At 42.6% G+C, this 18,330-nt stretch overlaps 1 protein-coding gene across 5 annotated transcripts; it reads left to right on the forward strand.

The window, feature by feature from the left end:
- The first annotated feature begins 82 nt into the window (after nucleotides 1–82).
- On the forward strand, nucleotides 83–8,544 carry LOC124697591. 5 transcript variants are annotated; one of them, XR_007000814.1, is made up of 9 exons: nucleotides 83–386; nucleotides 2,351–3,551; nucleotides 3,910–3,970; nucleotides 4,070–4,167; nucleotides 4,408–4,498; nucleotides 4,811–4,858; nucleotides 7,494–7,595; nucleotides 7,985–8,043; nucleotides 8,165–8,544. XR_007000814.1 is itself a non-coding variant. In XM_047230173.1 (7 exons), exons 1-6 carry the CDS (start codon nucleotides 2,542–2,544, stop codon nucleotides 8,021–8,023), a joined length of 1,347 nt encoding a protein of 448 aa, XP_047086129.1. In that variant the 5' UTR covers nucleotides 393–2,541; the 3' UTR covers nucleotides 8,024–8,043; nucleotides 8,162–8,544. The 5 variants fall into 5 exon arrangements, 2 of the variants coding, with proteins under 2 accessions (XP_047086129.1, XP_047086123.1); XR_007000815.1 differs by lacking the exon at nucleotides 83–386 and having other exon boundaries at nucleotides 393–2,596; nucleotides 2,696–3,551; XR_007000813.1 differs by lacking the exon at nucleotides 83–386 and having other exon boundaries at nucleotides 393–3,551.
- The last annotated feature ends 9,786 nt before the right edge of the window (nucleotides 8,545–18,330 follow it).

Below are 18,330 nucleotides of genomic sequence, written 5' to 3' on the forward strand. Positions count from 1 at the left end.
ATTCCATTTATCTATTTGTTTATCAAAGAAAATCTCTGATTGATATTCCAGGGTGGCAGAGCTCCCTCGTTCACAATCCAGCCATCCTTCTTTTTTTGCGAGAGATCCTTATAAATAAATTAGTGCTTATAAATAAATTAGTGTGGATAGTATTTCTAAAATATCAAAAGCGCGTGTTGATCCATGTTGTTTCATTCCCCGTTGAAGGCATATCATTCACTTTACCCATTATTAATTAAAGAAGAAAGGAGAGAGGCGCTTGCTTGAAGAGTTCTGCAGACATATAATTGCTCTTTTATTATTCACTACTGCCACATCCTTGCTCCGCCGCACAGCTGCGCCGTTACTCCGAATCCAATTACAGCGAGGCCACAGTGAAGCGCCAGGTAACCTATCTCTCTTATTCTCCCCTGCGATTTGGTGTAGATTCGGAAGATACACTACTATGCGCAGATCCGTTCTTGTTTTGTTTCGATTTACATGCTTGCTGTTTGTATAATTTTGAACTCGTAGCACTCGATGGTGGGTGGATTTGGGTTGGTTGTCTATGAGTTGGAATCGTGGAGACCAGGGCCCCTCACATTTGGAGGCGGAAGGTATTGAATGGATTCGGGCAGAATTTGGGGAAAGAATGTCTAGGTGGGGAGAGGGGGAATCTATGCTACTGCAGGAGTTAATTGTGGGATAATCTCCATGCTGATCTCATGACCGTGAACTTGCAGGAAAGGCATGATCGTACTCTATTGCAATTCTGGATTATAACTACCCCCATATTAGAAACCCTAGATCTACTCCTCTGCAAAAAAAAACCCCCCAGATCTGCTCCCCTTCAAAAAAAAAATCTACTCCCCTGCAAAAATAAGAAAACCTAGATCTAATACACAATGGTGCGATCTAGTTGTATCCCTGTCACTCAAATTGATTCAAATCTCCTATGGTGGAATACAATTGGATAGGTGATGGGAGTCCAATACTTCTAACCTGGTCCTAATATATAAATAAACCACGATGTAACAAAAAGACAACAAATCGAAACAGGTAGAATAAACAAAAAAAATCGTGGGGAGACCTTTGTGTTTCTCGGCTTAAATCATTCCATATGAGATCATAAGAGGGAGGTATCGTCGCCCGTGGCAAGGGTGTGACCAAACCGGCCATGGGTGGACACTATGGGAGCCTTGGCTAGTTTTCTCTTGGGTTTATCATGTCGATTATGCGCATGGAGGAGCTATGATTTTATTTGTATTTCTTAATTGTATTATACCGTTATATAATCTAGATATATAGAATAGAATAGACTAATCTCGATTTGTCAAGTCTCATGATCGTATCATGATCTATTTTTATTTGGCTCAATCTTTCTAAAAAAGGGCTTTCTTAGATGTAGGTTCGGCACTCGAAGTTGATGTTATCCCCTTGATAGCCCCAACATAGCTCCGCCATTAGTCCTTGTCACTTGAACTCAATGTTATTAGTCTCCAATTTGATTTGTACACACAATCTCGAAGGAATGTTACATTAGACCCACATATCAGGTTTATTCATATAGGTGACTACCATGTTGTGTAGTGAAGCTCCTTGAGGGACACCATTTGGTGGAAAGACGTTGATTACTTTGCCGCTAACGCACGTAAATTTTAACTTTAGATGATTTGTTCGTTACATGTTCCGTGACGAAGTAAAAAAAATATTTTTGTCTAGTAGATGCTACTTACCCTATTTGGACTGGATTAAAGTATCACGAAGGTTTGAGCCTAACAATAGTTGATGTTTGTGTTCTTCTACCTCTGCTTTGATGATAAACCCAAGATATGTGTCCTTGTAAATCACCAAATTATTTAAATCCTATCCAAGCACATTAGTTATGACCATGTAATACCCCAGCCTCGAGCTGGCCCTATATACCAACACTAATTTTTCTTGCGCACCAGGGATCAACTTCCTAGTTGGTATAAGTATCCTATCAATCCTATTAAGCCAAGCACACTTAACCTTGAGGTTCTTTGGAGATGAGCTTCCAAAAAATAATATGCACCTTGTTGATATGAGTATCCTATCAATCCTATTAAGCCTTGGTCTAGGATGTCACTGACCATTAGAGAAGCTTGGCTTCGTGAGCTCTAGATTCGTCCAAAGGGGAAGAATAGAGGTGTTCAAAACAATGCAAGGTGCAAAATTTACAACTCCGCTTACTCCTTGTGAATCGTGCTTAATTTATTTATTGTTGTCTTCATCAAATTCTCTGCTCTTGTTGTGGTTACTTCGCCTGTGTTCTAGCTAGATGATATTGTATATTTTTTCCTGAAAATATACATAGTTGACTAATGCTTTCCTTACCCTTATTGAAGAGCTTGTGGGTAGCCGTGGGAAGAAGCTTTCAAATTTCTCTTGTGGGCAAGCACATTTGAGGTTGTGCTTGTTAAGCACTACAATATTACAACCTCTATATCCAAATCTATTGATGAGTGTTTCCTTAGCCAAATTTTTTTTTGGGTCCAATATTGTGGTAGAAACGGTCACAATTCTTTTCCAAGAGAATATATGACTATTAAACCTAATATGCGCCCAAGGAGATCTATGAAGAACCTCTTTCTATGTGAGAAGAAGAAATCGAAGTCATCAGTTAATTCTTCGGATTTATCCTCGAGCTCAAATTTGCTAGCCATCGATGACGTTTGTTATGTTCCTTCTTCAGAAGATTATCATGATCTGTATAAAGGAAGGAAGACAGACATGAAATGTGATTTTCTTCGGACAAATGGAAATGCGGTCAAGAAGACAAATATAAGTTTCACAACTTTTGGAGATAATTTTCCCCGGGTCCAAAATTCCAGTGGAAAATCACTTATTATTTCTTCAAATGTAGAAGTCCCAAAATCTGAAAAAACAAGTTTTGAATGTACAACGAAATATATAGATCCTCGAGAAGCTTCTAAAGAAAGTATTTGGAAGAACTCATCGGAGTCACTTTCTAATGTGGATGATAGGAACTCAATTTCCATATCAAGCATGCCATCTTATATCAATGACAAGACAAAGGATGCCACGAAGAGTTCATCGTCCGATACCAATGCTACAAAACCATTTACGGAGTTGACGTCATGGGAGCTTTGCATATCCATACTCAAAAGAGATATAATCCCGATTGAAAAATCAGAATGGAGCAGTTCATCAGCTACATTCTCCCATGATGACAATGAAAGCAACCCTTTATTTGCATGCGAGAGTTGTGGGTCTTTGGAAGATCCATGCCGCATGTTAATATGTGATTGTTGTGAAGGAGCATTCCACTTGCATTGCTGCCACCGGCGCATTAAGAAAATACCAGATAAAGAGTGGTACTGCCTAGATTGTTCAAGGAAGAAACATAAGAGGAAACGTGAGATTTTTCCGAGTGCGGAAGATGGATCAGCCAAGCACATTCAAAGACCCCACCGAAGCGTTGGTTCAATAAGAGATATGTTGATGAATCCTGAACCATATGACACTCAAGTGAGGATTGGTGGAAACTTTCAAGCAGAAGTTCCAGAATGGTCTGGTCCGATTTCTTGGTATGCTCACACTTGTTGAATTTTTGTACTTTAAGCATGTCATTACTACTGGGACAGGAGATGCAGCTTCCACTAAGGATTAATTTTGATTTATGAAAAATGGCAATTCACATGGGAAACACTTGTCTTTCCCATGGAGTAGTGCTTATCATGTGACGAAAGGCTGTTGCCAAGTCAACATTCTCCAACTTCATCTTTTGTTACCAAAGTTCCATTATAATGTATAAACAATAACATATATTTGAAATCCTAAAATTACCTTAAAATTGTATGCCCTACTTTAGTTTATTTTCGTTTTTTCATCTTGCACCTTTGTGTCAAATAAAATTTCTAATAGTAATTCCCATTATCTATGCAGCAATGATGATCATTTTATGGATCCCTCTGAACTTGATGCCACTGAAATGACAAGTCCAAGTGTAGGTCTCAGCACACTATGGACCTGTTTAACGATAATAAATAAAAGAGTTAGTGGCCATTTTCAGCCATGCCTCCTGACAGTGGTGCTTTACTTGCAGTGGCCACAAAGGCGTGAAGACAAGAAAAGCAGCATTGGTAACTGGATTCAGTGCCAAGAAGTCTTAGACACAGGAGCTATTTGTGGCAAGTGGCGGAGGTAGCATCGCCCACCCTAATTTATGTAGTTTTTTCTGTGAGTGTGGGGTGCTTGTTGCTGTTAGATTGCTAAATATTGGACATTTTATTCCCCACATGGCAATAGTTTGAATATAGGAGAAAAGGAGCTCATTTTTCATGTGTTAGAACTTAGAAGGCTCTTCTATATTGTGTTTTCCTGTTAACAACTATCATTCGCATATGCATTGATGTTTTCATTACCTCATGGGAATGTTTGCAGGGCACCACTATTTGTTGTTCAGTCGAGCGATTGGGATTGTTCGTGCTCAGTTCTTTGGGATCCCATTCATGCTGATTGTGCTGTTCCACAGGTATGTTTGTGTTATAGCTGCCACGTTTTTTTTCTGTGTGGCCTTGTTGGGTCTTGCTTTACCTGTTAGCCGCAAAGCAAGCTCTTCACAAATTACGGTATATTGATTATGTGGTAGATTTATTGGCTCTTTGTTTAATCTTTGGATGTATTAATCATGTGCGAGTATATTTCATGATTTTCATCCATGCATCTATTTGAAGTCCTGTTGCAACCTCTCTGTAATAACACTCTCAATTGTACCTTATATTGTTTGCACCATTCAGTAATTGAAGTTGCAATACAAAACTGATATCTGGACTATCCATTGTAGGAATTGGGGACTGATGAAGTGCTTGAGCAACTGAAGTACATAAATAAGGTATGTCCATCTGATCCTTGAAAGTGATCGTCAAGTTCTTAGGTGCTAGTATAACCTTGAAGCCAATTCTCTGTCTCAAAATTTGATAATGGCAAACATTTGATCGTGGGTTTTCAATTCCATGACCTGTTAGTGAATTACTCCAAAGTCTCTCGCCTGAACAGGAGTATTGAATTTGACTTCATGTGGAGCCTCCAAATTTTCGAGGCCGAGTTTGGCCAAACTAAGTATTACCATGCCGAGTGATCTGAAATTATCACTCCTATTTGGGCGAGAAAAACACCTCAGCAGTTCAGCACTCCTAAAATGTTTGGATTGGGCACCTAAGAGCATCTCCAGCCGTGTCCCCCAAAGCATCCCCCAAACGGCGCCTAATCTAGCGTTTGGGGGACGTGTTTTGTTCGTTCCGCGTTTGGGGACGTCACTCCCCAGCCGCATCCCCCAAACAAAATTTCAGATATTTAAAACTTAAGCAAATTCATTCAAACTTGCTATATATTACATAGATTCAAATGAAATTCGATGAGATTTAAACTAAACCCTAATCTAGTAGTACTTGCGGCGGCCAGAAGCGTCGTAGTACTGGTGGAAGTTGTACATGTCGTCGGTGACGACCTCCTGCTTGACGCGCTCGACGGGCTCGTCCTTCACCATGCCGCTTGGCCCAGCCTCGCCGTCGTCGGTGAGGTCCACGAGCGGCTTCCCGGTGTTGCGGATGGACATGGCGATCGCCCTGTCGAGGTCGCCCCTCTAGGGGTCCTTGTCGTTCAGCGACGCGAACGCCACGTGCAGCCGTGGGTAGTCCTCGGGGTCGTCGCTGCTGCCGCTCGTACTCCGTCAGCAGCGCCGCCTTCCCGGCTGCCTCGTCGTCCTGCTCCTCCTTCACCTCCGGCTTTGGGATGAGGAGGTCGCCGCCGCCGCGCCTTTGCTGCTGCCACCGCGCCTCGGATTGACGGGCGGTGTCGCAAACTCCGGCTCCTCGCGCTTGGGGACGGTGTAGGCCGCGGCGCGGTGCAACGAGGACGGCGTCGATTGCGCCGGCCCTGACGAGGAAGAGTTGGAGGAGGACGAGTACGTCCTCCTCGGCTGCCAGCGCGTTGCGGGAGATGGTGGCGGCGAGGACGGCGTCTCCAACCTTGGAGCGCCGTTGTGGATGCCGTCGACGACGTTCTCTAGGGTGCGCCTCGGAACGCCCCAGAAGAGGACGCGCCCGTCCTTGTTCCAGCTATTCTGACGACATTGGCTAGGGAGAGGAGATTTGGGAGCAGCGAGAGGTTAGAGCAGCGAGAGATTGGGTTGGGGAAGGAAGCAATGGCGCTCTTAATATACAGCGGTGGCAGACGAAGCGGCAGCGGGGCAATTAACGCCGGCGCGGATGGCCACGCGGCGTGAGATTGGGATGGGGAAGGAAGCATGGGCGCTCTTAATGTACAGCGGCGGCAGGCGAAGCAGCAGCGGGGTGTTGGACGCAATAAACGCCGGCGCGGATGGCCACGCGGCCATGCACGACGAGACGCGTCCCTGCATCGCCTGGGAAATCTGGGACACCATTAACGTCGCTTGACCAAAGGTAGGTGATGGGTTTTAGGCTCCCGACCCATCGGGCCCGCGCCTCCTCGCCTCGCATTTCGTTGTGCCTGGCGTGCCCGGAGCGTCCCCTGTGTAGCGGGGACAGGCTCGAGACGTCGGACACTGTATTGGACCGCGCTGAACAAAAAGAGGCTTTGGGGCACGCTGGGAACGTTTTTTTGTCTAGCGCGCTCCAAATCTCTTTAGGGGACACTTCGGTGGACGCGGCTCCCCGACTTCCTGAAATCCTCAAATCGGGTTTCAGAAACCCAGATCTGACGTCTTGGTTGGAGCAGGAAACGTTCGGTCAGCTTCTTGTTTTTGAATGGACTGAAAGCCCATTAGACAGCTATCAGCCCAGTAGCTTTTGGCCCATTTTTAACCTAGTCGGTTGCCAGGCACGCAGAGGAGGGTCGCGGCTTTCCCTCTTTTTTTTTTCTTTTCTTTCCTGGTCGTCTTCCCCGTCGTGCCTCGCCCAGGAACGGCATCGCGAATTCGCGTCCTCCTGGTCCTCCTGGACAAGTACACGCAAAGGCGCCCAGCAGAGATGAGGATGGGGCGCCAGCACTGAACTGCTCGCGGGACTGAGTCTGGTGGCACCGGTGAGCATGATTTCCCCGGTGCTGCTTGGTCATGTTGGTACGGCAACCGCGACCGCTCCTCCCGACTGCAAGATCCGTCCAGCACTGGGGAGCCGCCCAAGGATGATGCCGTCAAGCTTGGGTTGTCGAACCTGTAAGTTTTGACCAGGCGGTAGCAAAATAGCCGTAAATAAGTGGTGCTCTGCATTTCTCAGATCCATGAATTCCCAAAATGATTGCTCCACACTTTGTACATAGAAATTGCTCAGCTTCGCGAATCTAGCTTCATGGACCTGGGCAGTTCAGCTCGGTTTTGCACGTGTAGTTTGGGAAGCGGGAAGCTAGGGAGAATCTGAACACGCCCCTAATTATGTGCTCCACTGCAGGTGGTGGCTTATTCGCCGTGACATCCTGGTCTAGAGCTTAATAGAATTGATACGGAGTAGAATATTTGTACTAACGATATATACATTCTTTTCCGGAAGCACACATCTCCAAAGAACTGTAAGGTTAAGCATGCTTGGCCTGGAGCAATTTGGTGACCAACTAGGAAGTGGTTCGCCCTCCTGAACACACCATTTTGAAAGGTTGCTAAGATTGGAATCTAGGCATTGTCTGTATTTGCTATCACAGAAGCTCAATCATTTGCTATGAGCAGCACTGTTCGGAGAATAGTTCTTCATTTCCTTTCTGTACTTCTGTTTGTTAAGCTGCATAGTAATGTTGCACGATGTTCTAATTATATCCCGTGTTTGTTAGTGCCACATGGTTTTCCATACTCCAAAAAAATAGATGTCAAAAGAAATTGAACTAGGGGCAGATTGCATGTTCAGTATTGCTCCCTGGCCAGTCAAAGAACTAGGGGCAGATTGCATGTTCAGTATTGCTCCCTGGCCAGTCAAATTTAATTTTGTTTGTACCATGTACACCACTGTTTTAGTCCGAGCTGATTGATAATCGAATTTTATTTATGCAGCTTAAGAACCGTTTGGATATTCGTAAGAAGAAACACTGAAAAGACATAATCCGTCAAAAGTGAGTCATGCATTTCCAGTCTAAACAGATACAATGTACTAACATTTTAGCACTTGTTTCACCTTAGCCCTCTTTGAATTTTGATAGATCTATTTCATGATGATGATCTCTCTCATAGCAGGTGTTATCTACAGAGGAAACTGCAGAGAGGGAACTATTGCACCAGTCCCAGTCCCAGTCCCAGTCCCTTCATTGCGGCTGTTGACAGTTTGATCGCTAGCTGATTTTGCCCCGATTGACCTTGGAGCGAAAAGAAGAGAGGTTTCGTGGTTCCACCTTCGGACATCAGAAGTTTTCCTCCCGAGGATATGTCGAGATGGGTTTTGTTAGCTTCTTTTGAAGAACGAAACGGCATTTGCTGGTTGAGGATTAGAAGAGCAATTGATGTTGATTTTTTTTCTTTTTATTCTTTTCGTGAGATCAAAACTAAAGGCTGTATCATGCATGGTAAGCCTTGGCTTGAGGCGTGTCTCCAATCTCATCATCTGTGAATTTTGAACATAGAACAGAAAGGCCCACTCACCCATGTGTCGCCCTCCCCACGGGTGAATTGGGAGGATACGCGTCCCTGGAGTGATGTCTACTCCCCATTGGGCAAAGTCTAGGTGAATTTGGTGTTGGAGTGATCTGCTTCAGGCTCCCCCCCCCCCCCCCTCCCCCGGGTGTGGAGCTTCTAGAGGGTTGGCCCTTTGGACCTGTTGCGGCTAGCACGCGAGTGGTGCGCAGCGGCCCTACGGAAGTGTGGCGGTGGCTGCTTGGCTTTTCCTAGAGTCTCTAATCTCATCATCTGTGAATTTTGAACATAGAACAGAAAGGCCCACCCAACCCCTATGTCGCCCTCCCCACGGGTTAATTGGGAGGATACGCGATCTCTCGAGTGATGTGTCCCCTCCACCCTCCCCTCGGGTCGTTTTCGGTGGTGACTGTGATCTACTTCAGGCTGCCCCCCCCCCCGAGCGTGGGGGACCAACGAGGCTGATGGTGTGGAGCTTCTCCTGACCTAGGGTTTTGTGGTTGTAGCCCCTAGGTCTAGAGGGTTGGGCCTTTAGACCTGTCGCAGCTAGCACGCGAGCGGTGCGCAGGATATGCTAGATGCGTTGGCTGGTGCTTCTCTCCTTCTATAGTGACGATATGTGTCTTCCCTCTCGGTTTTGGTGGTCTTCTTCGGCAAACTGCTCCCCTGTATGCCTTTTACCGGTCTCAAGGTGGTTGTTCGGAGACTGTGTTATAGGATAGACGGCTACACTATCAAGAGCGAATTTCACACCGTATAGGTCTCTGAAAGTGAAAAATACACAAAACAGGGCTTTCCTGTTCTGCGGAGTTATAAACCAAATGAAGGGGATTATTGGTAAATCCCCATAATTCAATGTAAAACATGGTATTATCATCATATATGGTGTACATATGTGGGAATTCAATATGATAAAGGACAAAGTTCATGTATGCATTTTACATGCATCAACATCCCCAAGCTTAACATATGCTCGTCCCGAGCATAAAGGTGATAAAACTAACATGAACTTTGGAGTTTATAATATATAGCTTCTAAATAATCATGCAAAGCATTACAAGATTCAATCAATAAAGAATGACAATAAGTAATACGAAGTCCTCAAGCGATAACTCTTACATTCTACAAAGCATGCATAATAGTAAATAGCATTTAAAAAAATAAGAATGATAAATAATGTAAATCATAAATCATGATTAAGAGAATCCTATAAAATTGTTGGAAACTCTTTGTCCTCTCTTTTCAGGAATATTTCTTTTGACTCTTAAACACAAGAAAGTAAGCATGGAATGTATGTGCTAAACCTCCAACAAAATAAAAAGTAGAGAGCATAAAACATGGTTTTGAGTTATGCAATTCATATCAACAATAATAATAAGGATGGGGTACCAAGTATCTCATTTATGAAGATGTCTATGTGTCATGAGTTTTATTTCATATGAGTAAGTGTTGCCTCATTTTTTTAATGCTAAGGACTACACCTCTCGTTTCACAACTTCGAGTTACCAAGACCTTTCAACATACATGTTTCAACCAAGTATCGCAATGGGGTACCTTCATGCCACCTGTACAAAGGACCTAAGGAGATGTGTATATCAACTATATGGCTCTGAAGAGTTCTCGAGAGGAGAGCATCGCAGAGAGACAGAAACAAGAAAATGGAGAAGATTTGAGGGAGAAACTCCGACGGTGATTGATGTCTACGGGTGCTTCTATTCTTGTAGACAGTGTTGGGCCTCCAAGAGCAGAGGTTTGTAGAACAGCAACAAGTTTCCCTTAAGTGGATCACCCAAGGTTTATCGAACTCAGGGAGGAAGAGGTCAAAGATATCCCTCTCAAGCAACCCCGCAATCACAAAGCAAGAAGTCTCTTGTGTCCCCAACACACCTAATACACTTGTCGGATGTATAGGTGCACTAGTTCGGCGAAGAGATAGTGAAATACAAGTGGTATGAATGAATATGAGCAGTAGTAACGGCGCCTAGAAAAGTGCTTGCTGCAGCGTGCGGTTGATGGTAGTAATATTGCAGGAAGTAAACATGCGGCAGAACGATGAAACAAGCGGCGATAGCGATATTTAGGAACAAGGCCTAGGGATCATACTTTCACTAGTGGACACTCTCAACATTGATCACATAACGAGAATAAATAAATAGATGCTAGACTCTACACCCTCTTGTTGGATGATGAACACCACTAACTGTGTAGGATTACACGAACCCTCATTGCCGGAGTTAACAAGCTCCACAATATTCAATGTTCATATTTAAATAACCTTAGAGTGCATAACAGATCAACATAACCAAACCATGTACTAACATAGCATGCACACTGTCACCTTCACACTACGAAAGGAGGAATAGATCACATCAATACTATCATAGCAATAGTTAACTTCATAATCTACAAGAGATCACAATCATAGCCTACGCCAAGTACTACACGATGCACACACTTGTCACCATTACACCGTGCGGGAGGAATAAACTACTTTAATAACATCACTAGAGTAGCACGCAGATATATTGTGATACAAAACACATTGCAATCATAAAGAGATATAAATAAGCACTTCACTATGCCATTCATAACGGTGAATAAGTATTCGTGAAATATAGCCTAAGAGACCCACACGGTGCACACACTCGTCACCTTTACACACGTGGGACAAGGAGTCTCCGGAGATCACATAAGTAAAATCCACTTGACTAGCATAATGACATCTAGATTACAAGCATCATCATATGAATCTCAATCATGTAAGGCAGCTCATGAGATTATTGTATTGAAGTACATAGGAGAGAGATGAACCACATAGCTACCGGTACAGCCCCGAGCCTCGATGGAGAACTACTCCCTCCTCATGGGAGACAGCAGTGTTGGTGAAGATGGCGGTGGTGTCGATGGAGGAGCCTTCCGGGGGCACTTCCCCGTCCCGGCGGCGTGCCGGAACAGAGACTCCTGTCCCCCAGATCTTGGCTTCGCGATGGCGGCGGCTCTGGAAGGTTTCTCGTACCATGGCTTTTCCGTATCGAGGTTTTAGGTCGAGGAGGCTTAAATAGGCGAAGAGGCGGAGTCGGAAGGCTGACGGGGCCACCACACAATAGGGCGGCGCGGCCAGGGCCTGGGTCGCGCCGACCTGGCGTGTGGCCCCCCCAGGGCTCCCCTCTGGCGGCTCTCGGGTGTTCTGGAAGCTTCGTGGAAAAATAGGATGCTGGGCATTGATTTCGTCCGATTCCGAGAATATTTCCTTACTAGGATTTCTGAAACCAAAAATAGCAGAAAACAGCAACTGGCTCTTCGGCATCTCGTTAATAGGTTAGTGTCGGAAAATGCATAAATATGACATAAAGTATGCATAAAACATGTAGATATCATCAATAATGTGGCATGGAACATAAGAAATTATCGATACGTCGGAGACGTATCGGCATCCCCAAGCTTAGTTCCTGCTCATCCCGAGCGAGGTAAATGATAACAAAGATAATTTACGGAGTGACATGCCATCATAACCTTGATCATACTATTTTAAGCATATGTAATGAATGCAGCGATCAAAACAATGGTAATGACATGAGTAAACAAATGAATCACAAAGCAAAGACTTTTCATGAATAGTACTTTCAAGACAAGCATCAATAAGTCTTGCATAAGAGTTAACTCATAAAGCAATAAATCAAAGTAAAGGTATTGAAGCAACACAAAGGAAGATTGAGTTTCAGCGGTTGCTTTCAACTTATAACATGTATATCTCATGGATATTGTCAATGTAAAGTAATATAACAAGTGCAATATGCAAGTATGTAGGAATCAATGCACGAGTTCACACAAGTGTTTGCTTCTTGAGGTGGAAAGAGATAGGTGAACTCGACTCAACATAAAAGTAAAAGAAAGGCCCTTCGCGAGAGGAAGCATTGATTGCTATATTTGTGCTAGAGCTTTGGTTTTGAAAACATATAGAGAGCATAAAAGTAAAGTTTTGAGAGGTGTTTGTTGTTGTCAACGAATGGTAATGGGTACTCTAGCTACCTTATCAACCAGACTTTCAAGAGCGGCTCCCATGAAGGACGTTATCTCTACCAGCAAGGTAGATCATCCCTCTTCTCTTTTGTTTACACATGTACTTTAGTTTAGTTTTTATTTTTATTTTTTAGATGACACTCCTCCCAACCTTTTGCTTACACAAGCCATGGCTAACCGAATCCTCGGGTGCCTTCCAACAATCACATACCATGAAGGAGTGTCTATTTGCAAAATTAAGTTGCTTCATCGATAGATCAGAGCAAAACATGTGAAGAGAATTATTAATGCAAGTTAATTAATTGGGGCTGGGAACCCCATTGCCAGCTCTTTTTGCAAAGTTATTGGATAAGCGGATGAAGCCACTAGTCCATTGTGAAAGTACGTCGAAGTAAATGACAAGATCGAAAGATAAAACACTACATACTTCCTCATGAGCTATAAAACATTGACACAAATAAGAGATAATAGCTTTTGAATTGTTTAAAGGTAGCACATGAAGTATTTGCTTGGAATGGCAGAGAAATACCATGTGGTAGGTAGGTATGGTGGACACAAATGGCATAGTTTTGGCTCAAGGATTTGGATGCACGAGAAGTATTCCCTCTCAGTACAAGGCTTAGGCTAGCAAGGTTATTTGAAGCAAACTCAAGTATAAAACGGTGCAGCAAGACTCACATATGAACATATTGTAAGCATTATAAGACTTTACATCGTCTTCCTTCTTGTTCAAACACCTTAACAAGAAAATATCTAGACTTAGAGAGACCAATCATGCAAGCCAAATTTTAACAAGCTCTATGTAGTTCTTCATTAATAAGTGCAAAGTACATGATGCAAGAGCTTAAACATGATCTATATGAGCACAACAATTGCCAAATATCAAATTATTCAAGACATTATACCAATTACCACATGCAGCATTTTCCGTTTCCAACCATATAGCAATTAACGAAGCGGTTTTCAACTCCGCCATGAACATTAAAGATAAAACTAAGAACACCTGTGTTCATACGCAACAGCGGAGCGTGTCTCTCTCCCACACAAGCATGAATTTATTCAAACATAAACAAAAACAAACAGACGCTCCAAGTAAAGTACATAAGATGTGACGGAATAAAAATATAGTTTCAAGAGAAGAAACCTGATAAATTGTCGATGAAGAAGGGGATGCCTTGGGCATCCCCAAGCTTAGACGCTTGAGTCTTCTTGAAATATGCAGGGATGAACCACGGGGGCATCCCCAAGCTTAGACTTTTCACTCTTCTTGATCATAGTATATCATCCTCCTCTCTTGACCCTTGAAAACTTTCTCCACACCAAACTTAAAACAAACTCATTAGAGGGTTAGTGCATAATCAAAAATTCACATGTTCAGAGGTGACACAATCATTCTTAACACTTCTGGACATTTCCCAAAGCTACTGGAAGTTAATGGAACAAAGAAATCCATCCAACATAGCAAAAGAGGCAATGCGAAATAAAAGGCAGAATCTGTCAAAACAGAACAGTCCGTAAAGATGAATTTTAAAGTGGCACCAGACTTGCTCAGATGAAAATGCCCAAATTGAATGAAAGTTGCGTACATATCTGTGAATCACGCATGTAAATTGGCAGATTTTTCTGAGTTAACTACAGAGAATTCTGCCCAGATTCGTGACAGACAGAAATCTGTTTCTGCGCAGTAATCCAAATCTAGTATGAACCTTGCTATCAAAGACTTTACTTGGCACAACAATGCAATAAAATAAAGATAAGGAGAGGTTGCTACAGTAGTAAACAACTTCCACGACACAAATATAAAACAAAGTACTGTAGTACAAAAAACACATGGGTTATCTCCCAAGAAGTTCTTTCTTTATAGCCATTAAGATGGGCTCAGCAGTTTTAATGATGCACTCGCAAGAAATAGTATTTGAAGCAAAAGAGAGCATCAAGAGGCAAATTCAAAAAAAAATTGAGCCTAACATGCTTCCTATGAAAAGGAATCTTGTACACAAATGAATTCATGAAGAACAAAGTAACAAGCATAGGAAGATAAAACAAGAGTAACTTCAAAAATTTCAGCATATAGAGAGGTGTTTTAGTAACATGAAAATTTCTACAACCATATTTTCCTCTCTCATAATAATTTTCAGAGGCATCATGAACAAACTCAACAATATAAGTATCACATAAAGCATTCTTATTCACATGCATAAAATTATTACTACTCCCAACATAAGCATAATCAATTTTATTAGTTGTAGTGGGAGCAAATTCAACAAAATAGCTATCATTATTATTCTCATCATCAAATATAGGAGGCATATTATAATCATAATTAAACTTATCCTCGATAGTAGGCGGCACCAAAAGACCACTATCATTATAATCATCATATATGGGAGGCATATCATAATCAACATAAACTTTCTCCTCAATACCCGGAGGGCTAAAGAGATTATTTTCATCAAAATCGACCTCCCCAAGCTTAAATTCTTCCATAGCATTAGTAACAATGGTGTTCAAAGCATTCATACTAATAACATTCCCATTAGCATGCATAAGTTCCATGGGTTTTTTAATTTTCTCTTCAAACACATTATGTCCTAATTCAAGATAAAGTTCATAAAGATCTCTCATTTTGTTGTTGTCTTCCATTAAGCCTTACTAGTGTAAAACAAGAGACAAAAAGATGCAATTGCGGGATCTAAAGGAAATAGCTTCGAGCACACACACAACGGCAACGAGAAAAGTACTTAGTTACACGGGACCGGAGTATGAGTGCCTTTTACCTTCCCTCCCGGCAACGGCGCCGGAAAAGTGCTTGATGTCTACGGATGCTTCTATTCTTGTAGACAGGTGTTGGGCCTCCAAGAGCAGAGGTTTGTAGAACAGCAGCAAGTTTCCCTTAAGTGGATCACCCAAGGTTTATCGAACTCGGGGAGGAAGAGGTCAAAGATATCCCTCTCAAGCAACCTCTGCAATCACAAAGCAAGAAGTCTCTTGTGTCCCCAACACACCTAATACATTTGTCGGATGTATAGGTGCACTAGTTCGGCGAAGAGATAGTGAAATACAAGTGGTATGAATGAATATGAGCAGTAGTAACTGGCGCCGTGAAAAGTGCTTGCTGGCGTGCGGTTGATGGTAGTAATATTGCAGGAAGTAAACATGCGACGAGAACGATAAACAAGCAGCGGTAGCGATATTTAGGAACAAGGCCTAGGGATCATACTTTCACTAGTGGACACTCTCAACATTGATCACATAACAGAATAAATAAATAGATGCTAGACTCTACACCCTCTTGTTGGATGATGAATACCACTAACTGTGTAGGATTACACGAACCCTCAATGCCGGAGTTAACAAGCTCCACAATATTCAATGTTCATATGTAAATAACCTTAGAGTGCATAACAGATCAACATAACCAAACCAAGTACTAACATAGCATGCACACTTGTCACCTTCACACTACGAAAGGAGGAATAGATCACATCAATACTATCATAGCAATAGTTAACTTCATAATCTACAAGAGATCACAATCATAGCCTACGCCAAGTACTACACGATGCACACACTGTCACCATTACACCGTGCAGGAGGAATAAACTACTTTAATAACATCACTAGAGTAGCACGCAGATATATTGTGATACAAAACACATTGCAATCATAAAGAGATATAAATAAGCACTTCACTATGCCATTCATAACGGTGAATAAGTATTCCGTGAAATATAGCCTAAGAGACCCACACGGTGCACACACTCTGTCACCTTTACACACGTGGGACAAGGAGTCTCCGGAGATCACATAAGTAAAATCCACTTGACTAGCATAATGACATCTAGATTACAAGCATCATCATATGAATCTCAATCATGTAAGGCAGCTCATGAGATTATTGTATTGAAGTACATAGGAGAGAGATGAACCACATAGCTACCGGTACAGCCCCGAGCCTCGATGGAGAACTACTCCCTCCTCATGGGAGACGAGCAGGCGTTGGTGAAGATGGCGGTGGTGTCGATGGAGGAGCCTTCCGGGGGCACTTCCCCGTCCCGGCGGCGTGCCGGAACAGAGACTCCTGTCCCCCAGATCTTGGCTTCGCGATGGCGGCGGCTCTGGAAGGTTTCTCGTACCGTGGCTTTTCCGTAACGAGGTTTTAGGTCGAGGAGGCTTAAATAGGCGAAGAGGCGGAGTCGGAAGGCTGACGGGGCCACCACACAATAGGGCGGCGCGGCCAGGGCCTAGGCCGCGCCGACCTGGCGTGTGGCCCCCCCAGGGCTCCCCTCTGGCGGCTCTCGGGTGTTCTGGAAGCTTCGTGGAAAAATAGGATGCTGGGCATTGATTTCGTCCGATTCCGAGAATATTTCCTTACTAGGATTTCTGAAACCAAAAACAGCAGAAAACACCAACTGGCTCTTCGGCATCTCGTTAATAGGTTAGTGCCGGAAAATGCATAAATATGACATAAAATATGCATAAAACATGTAGATATCATCAATAATGTGGCATGGAACATAAGAAATTATCGATACGTCGGAGACGTATCAGTGATCTCCACCTTCTCCAGCGTCTTCATCATCATCACCATGATCAAGGGAGAATAGTCCACCTCTGGACTACGGTTTGTGGTAGTAGCTTGATCTATTTCCCTCATGTTCTTCATAGTTCTTAGTGCCATATGAGCTGTATAACATGATTATGGCCATATTTGTAATACCTATGTGGTGGATTCTTATTCTATGATATTATGCTATAAGATCTAATTGTATTATGTGTAAGATGTATTGATAGATGCATATTATGTACACCGTTTTTAAGTACTTGTTCTGATCAAACATCTATGCAAGAGCATGTACGTGTGGGGTGATGTGTGTTTTAGATGGAGTACCATGATTTTAGTGATTGGATAGTGACAATAAATTTATGATCTATTATGGCTTTGCCTTTTTTCTTTTGCTACCTCAATATGGATAAAGTGAATGCATGTGGTATGTTCGTCACATGACAGTAGTGATGATCTTGTTGGTTCAAGGTAGCATATTTGATATTCAAACATCATGTCAAAGTACTTATTGCTATGCTTTGTTAATTATTAATACATTGCATGGAGTTTCCCTTTCTTGTAGAGTATAAGAGAGATGTGTTGCATCATCTCTATGTTAGGACGTGATGACCATGTGAATTCTTATCTTACTCATATTATTATTTTGCATCCTTATATCTCATTCATGAATCACTATTTGTCCACTACAACTTAAAAGAGAGAATAGTCAAGTGAACCCATGAACCTCGATCCACTTTTTATCTTTACAAACACTTTTTATTGCTTTTATCTTGTTTTCTATTTGCTGCACTATTTTAATTCGAAAATTCAAAAATATTTACTTTTCTTATTTGCATCCAAAACACCAACACCAATCAACCTCTTTACAGGTTTTACTTAGTTACTTTATTTAGTCTTTTTTACTTGTGTTATTTTTACTTGTGTTTATTTACTTACGCGAAAACTTATGCTTAACAACCACACGGTAGAGTTGGGGACACAATACTTTTATTTTACTTGCATGATTGCTAGAAGAAGGGAGAAGAGAATACTTTTGTCCAGTTTCCCCGAGAGCTTGATATAAACCCCCGAATCACCCTTGTGGGAAGATACTCTGCTGATACAACATTCTGCACTTGGAGTCCCAACGTATCAAGATCTTTTTGGCGTTGCTGTTAGCCATCATCACCCACCAATCATCCCGCCC

Source organism: Lolium rigidum, chromosome 1 (genome assembly GCF_022539505.1).
Source record: "Lolium rigidum isolate FL_2022 chromosome 1, APGP_CSIRO_Lrig_0.1, whole genome shotgun sequence".
Classification (NCBI taxonomy): Eukaryota; Viridiplantae; Streptophyta; class Magnoliopsida; order Poales; family Poaceae; genus Lolium; species Lolium rigidum.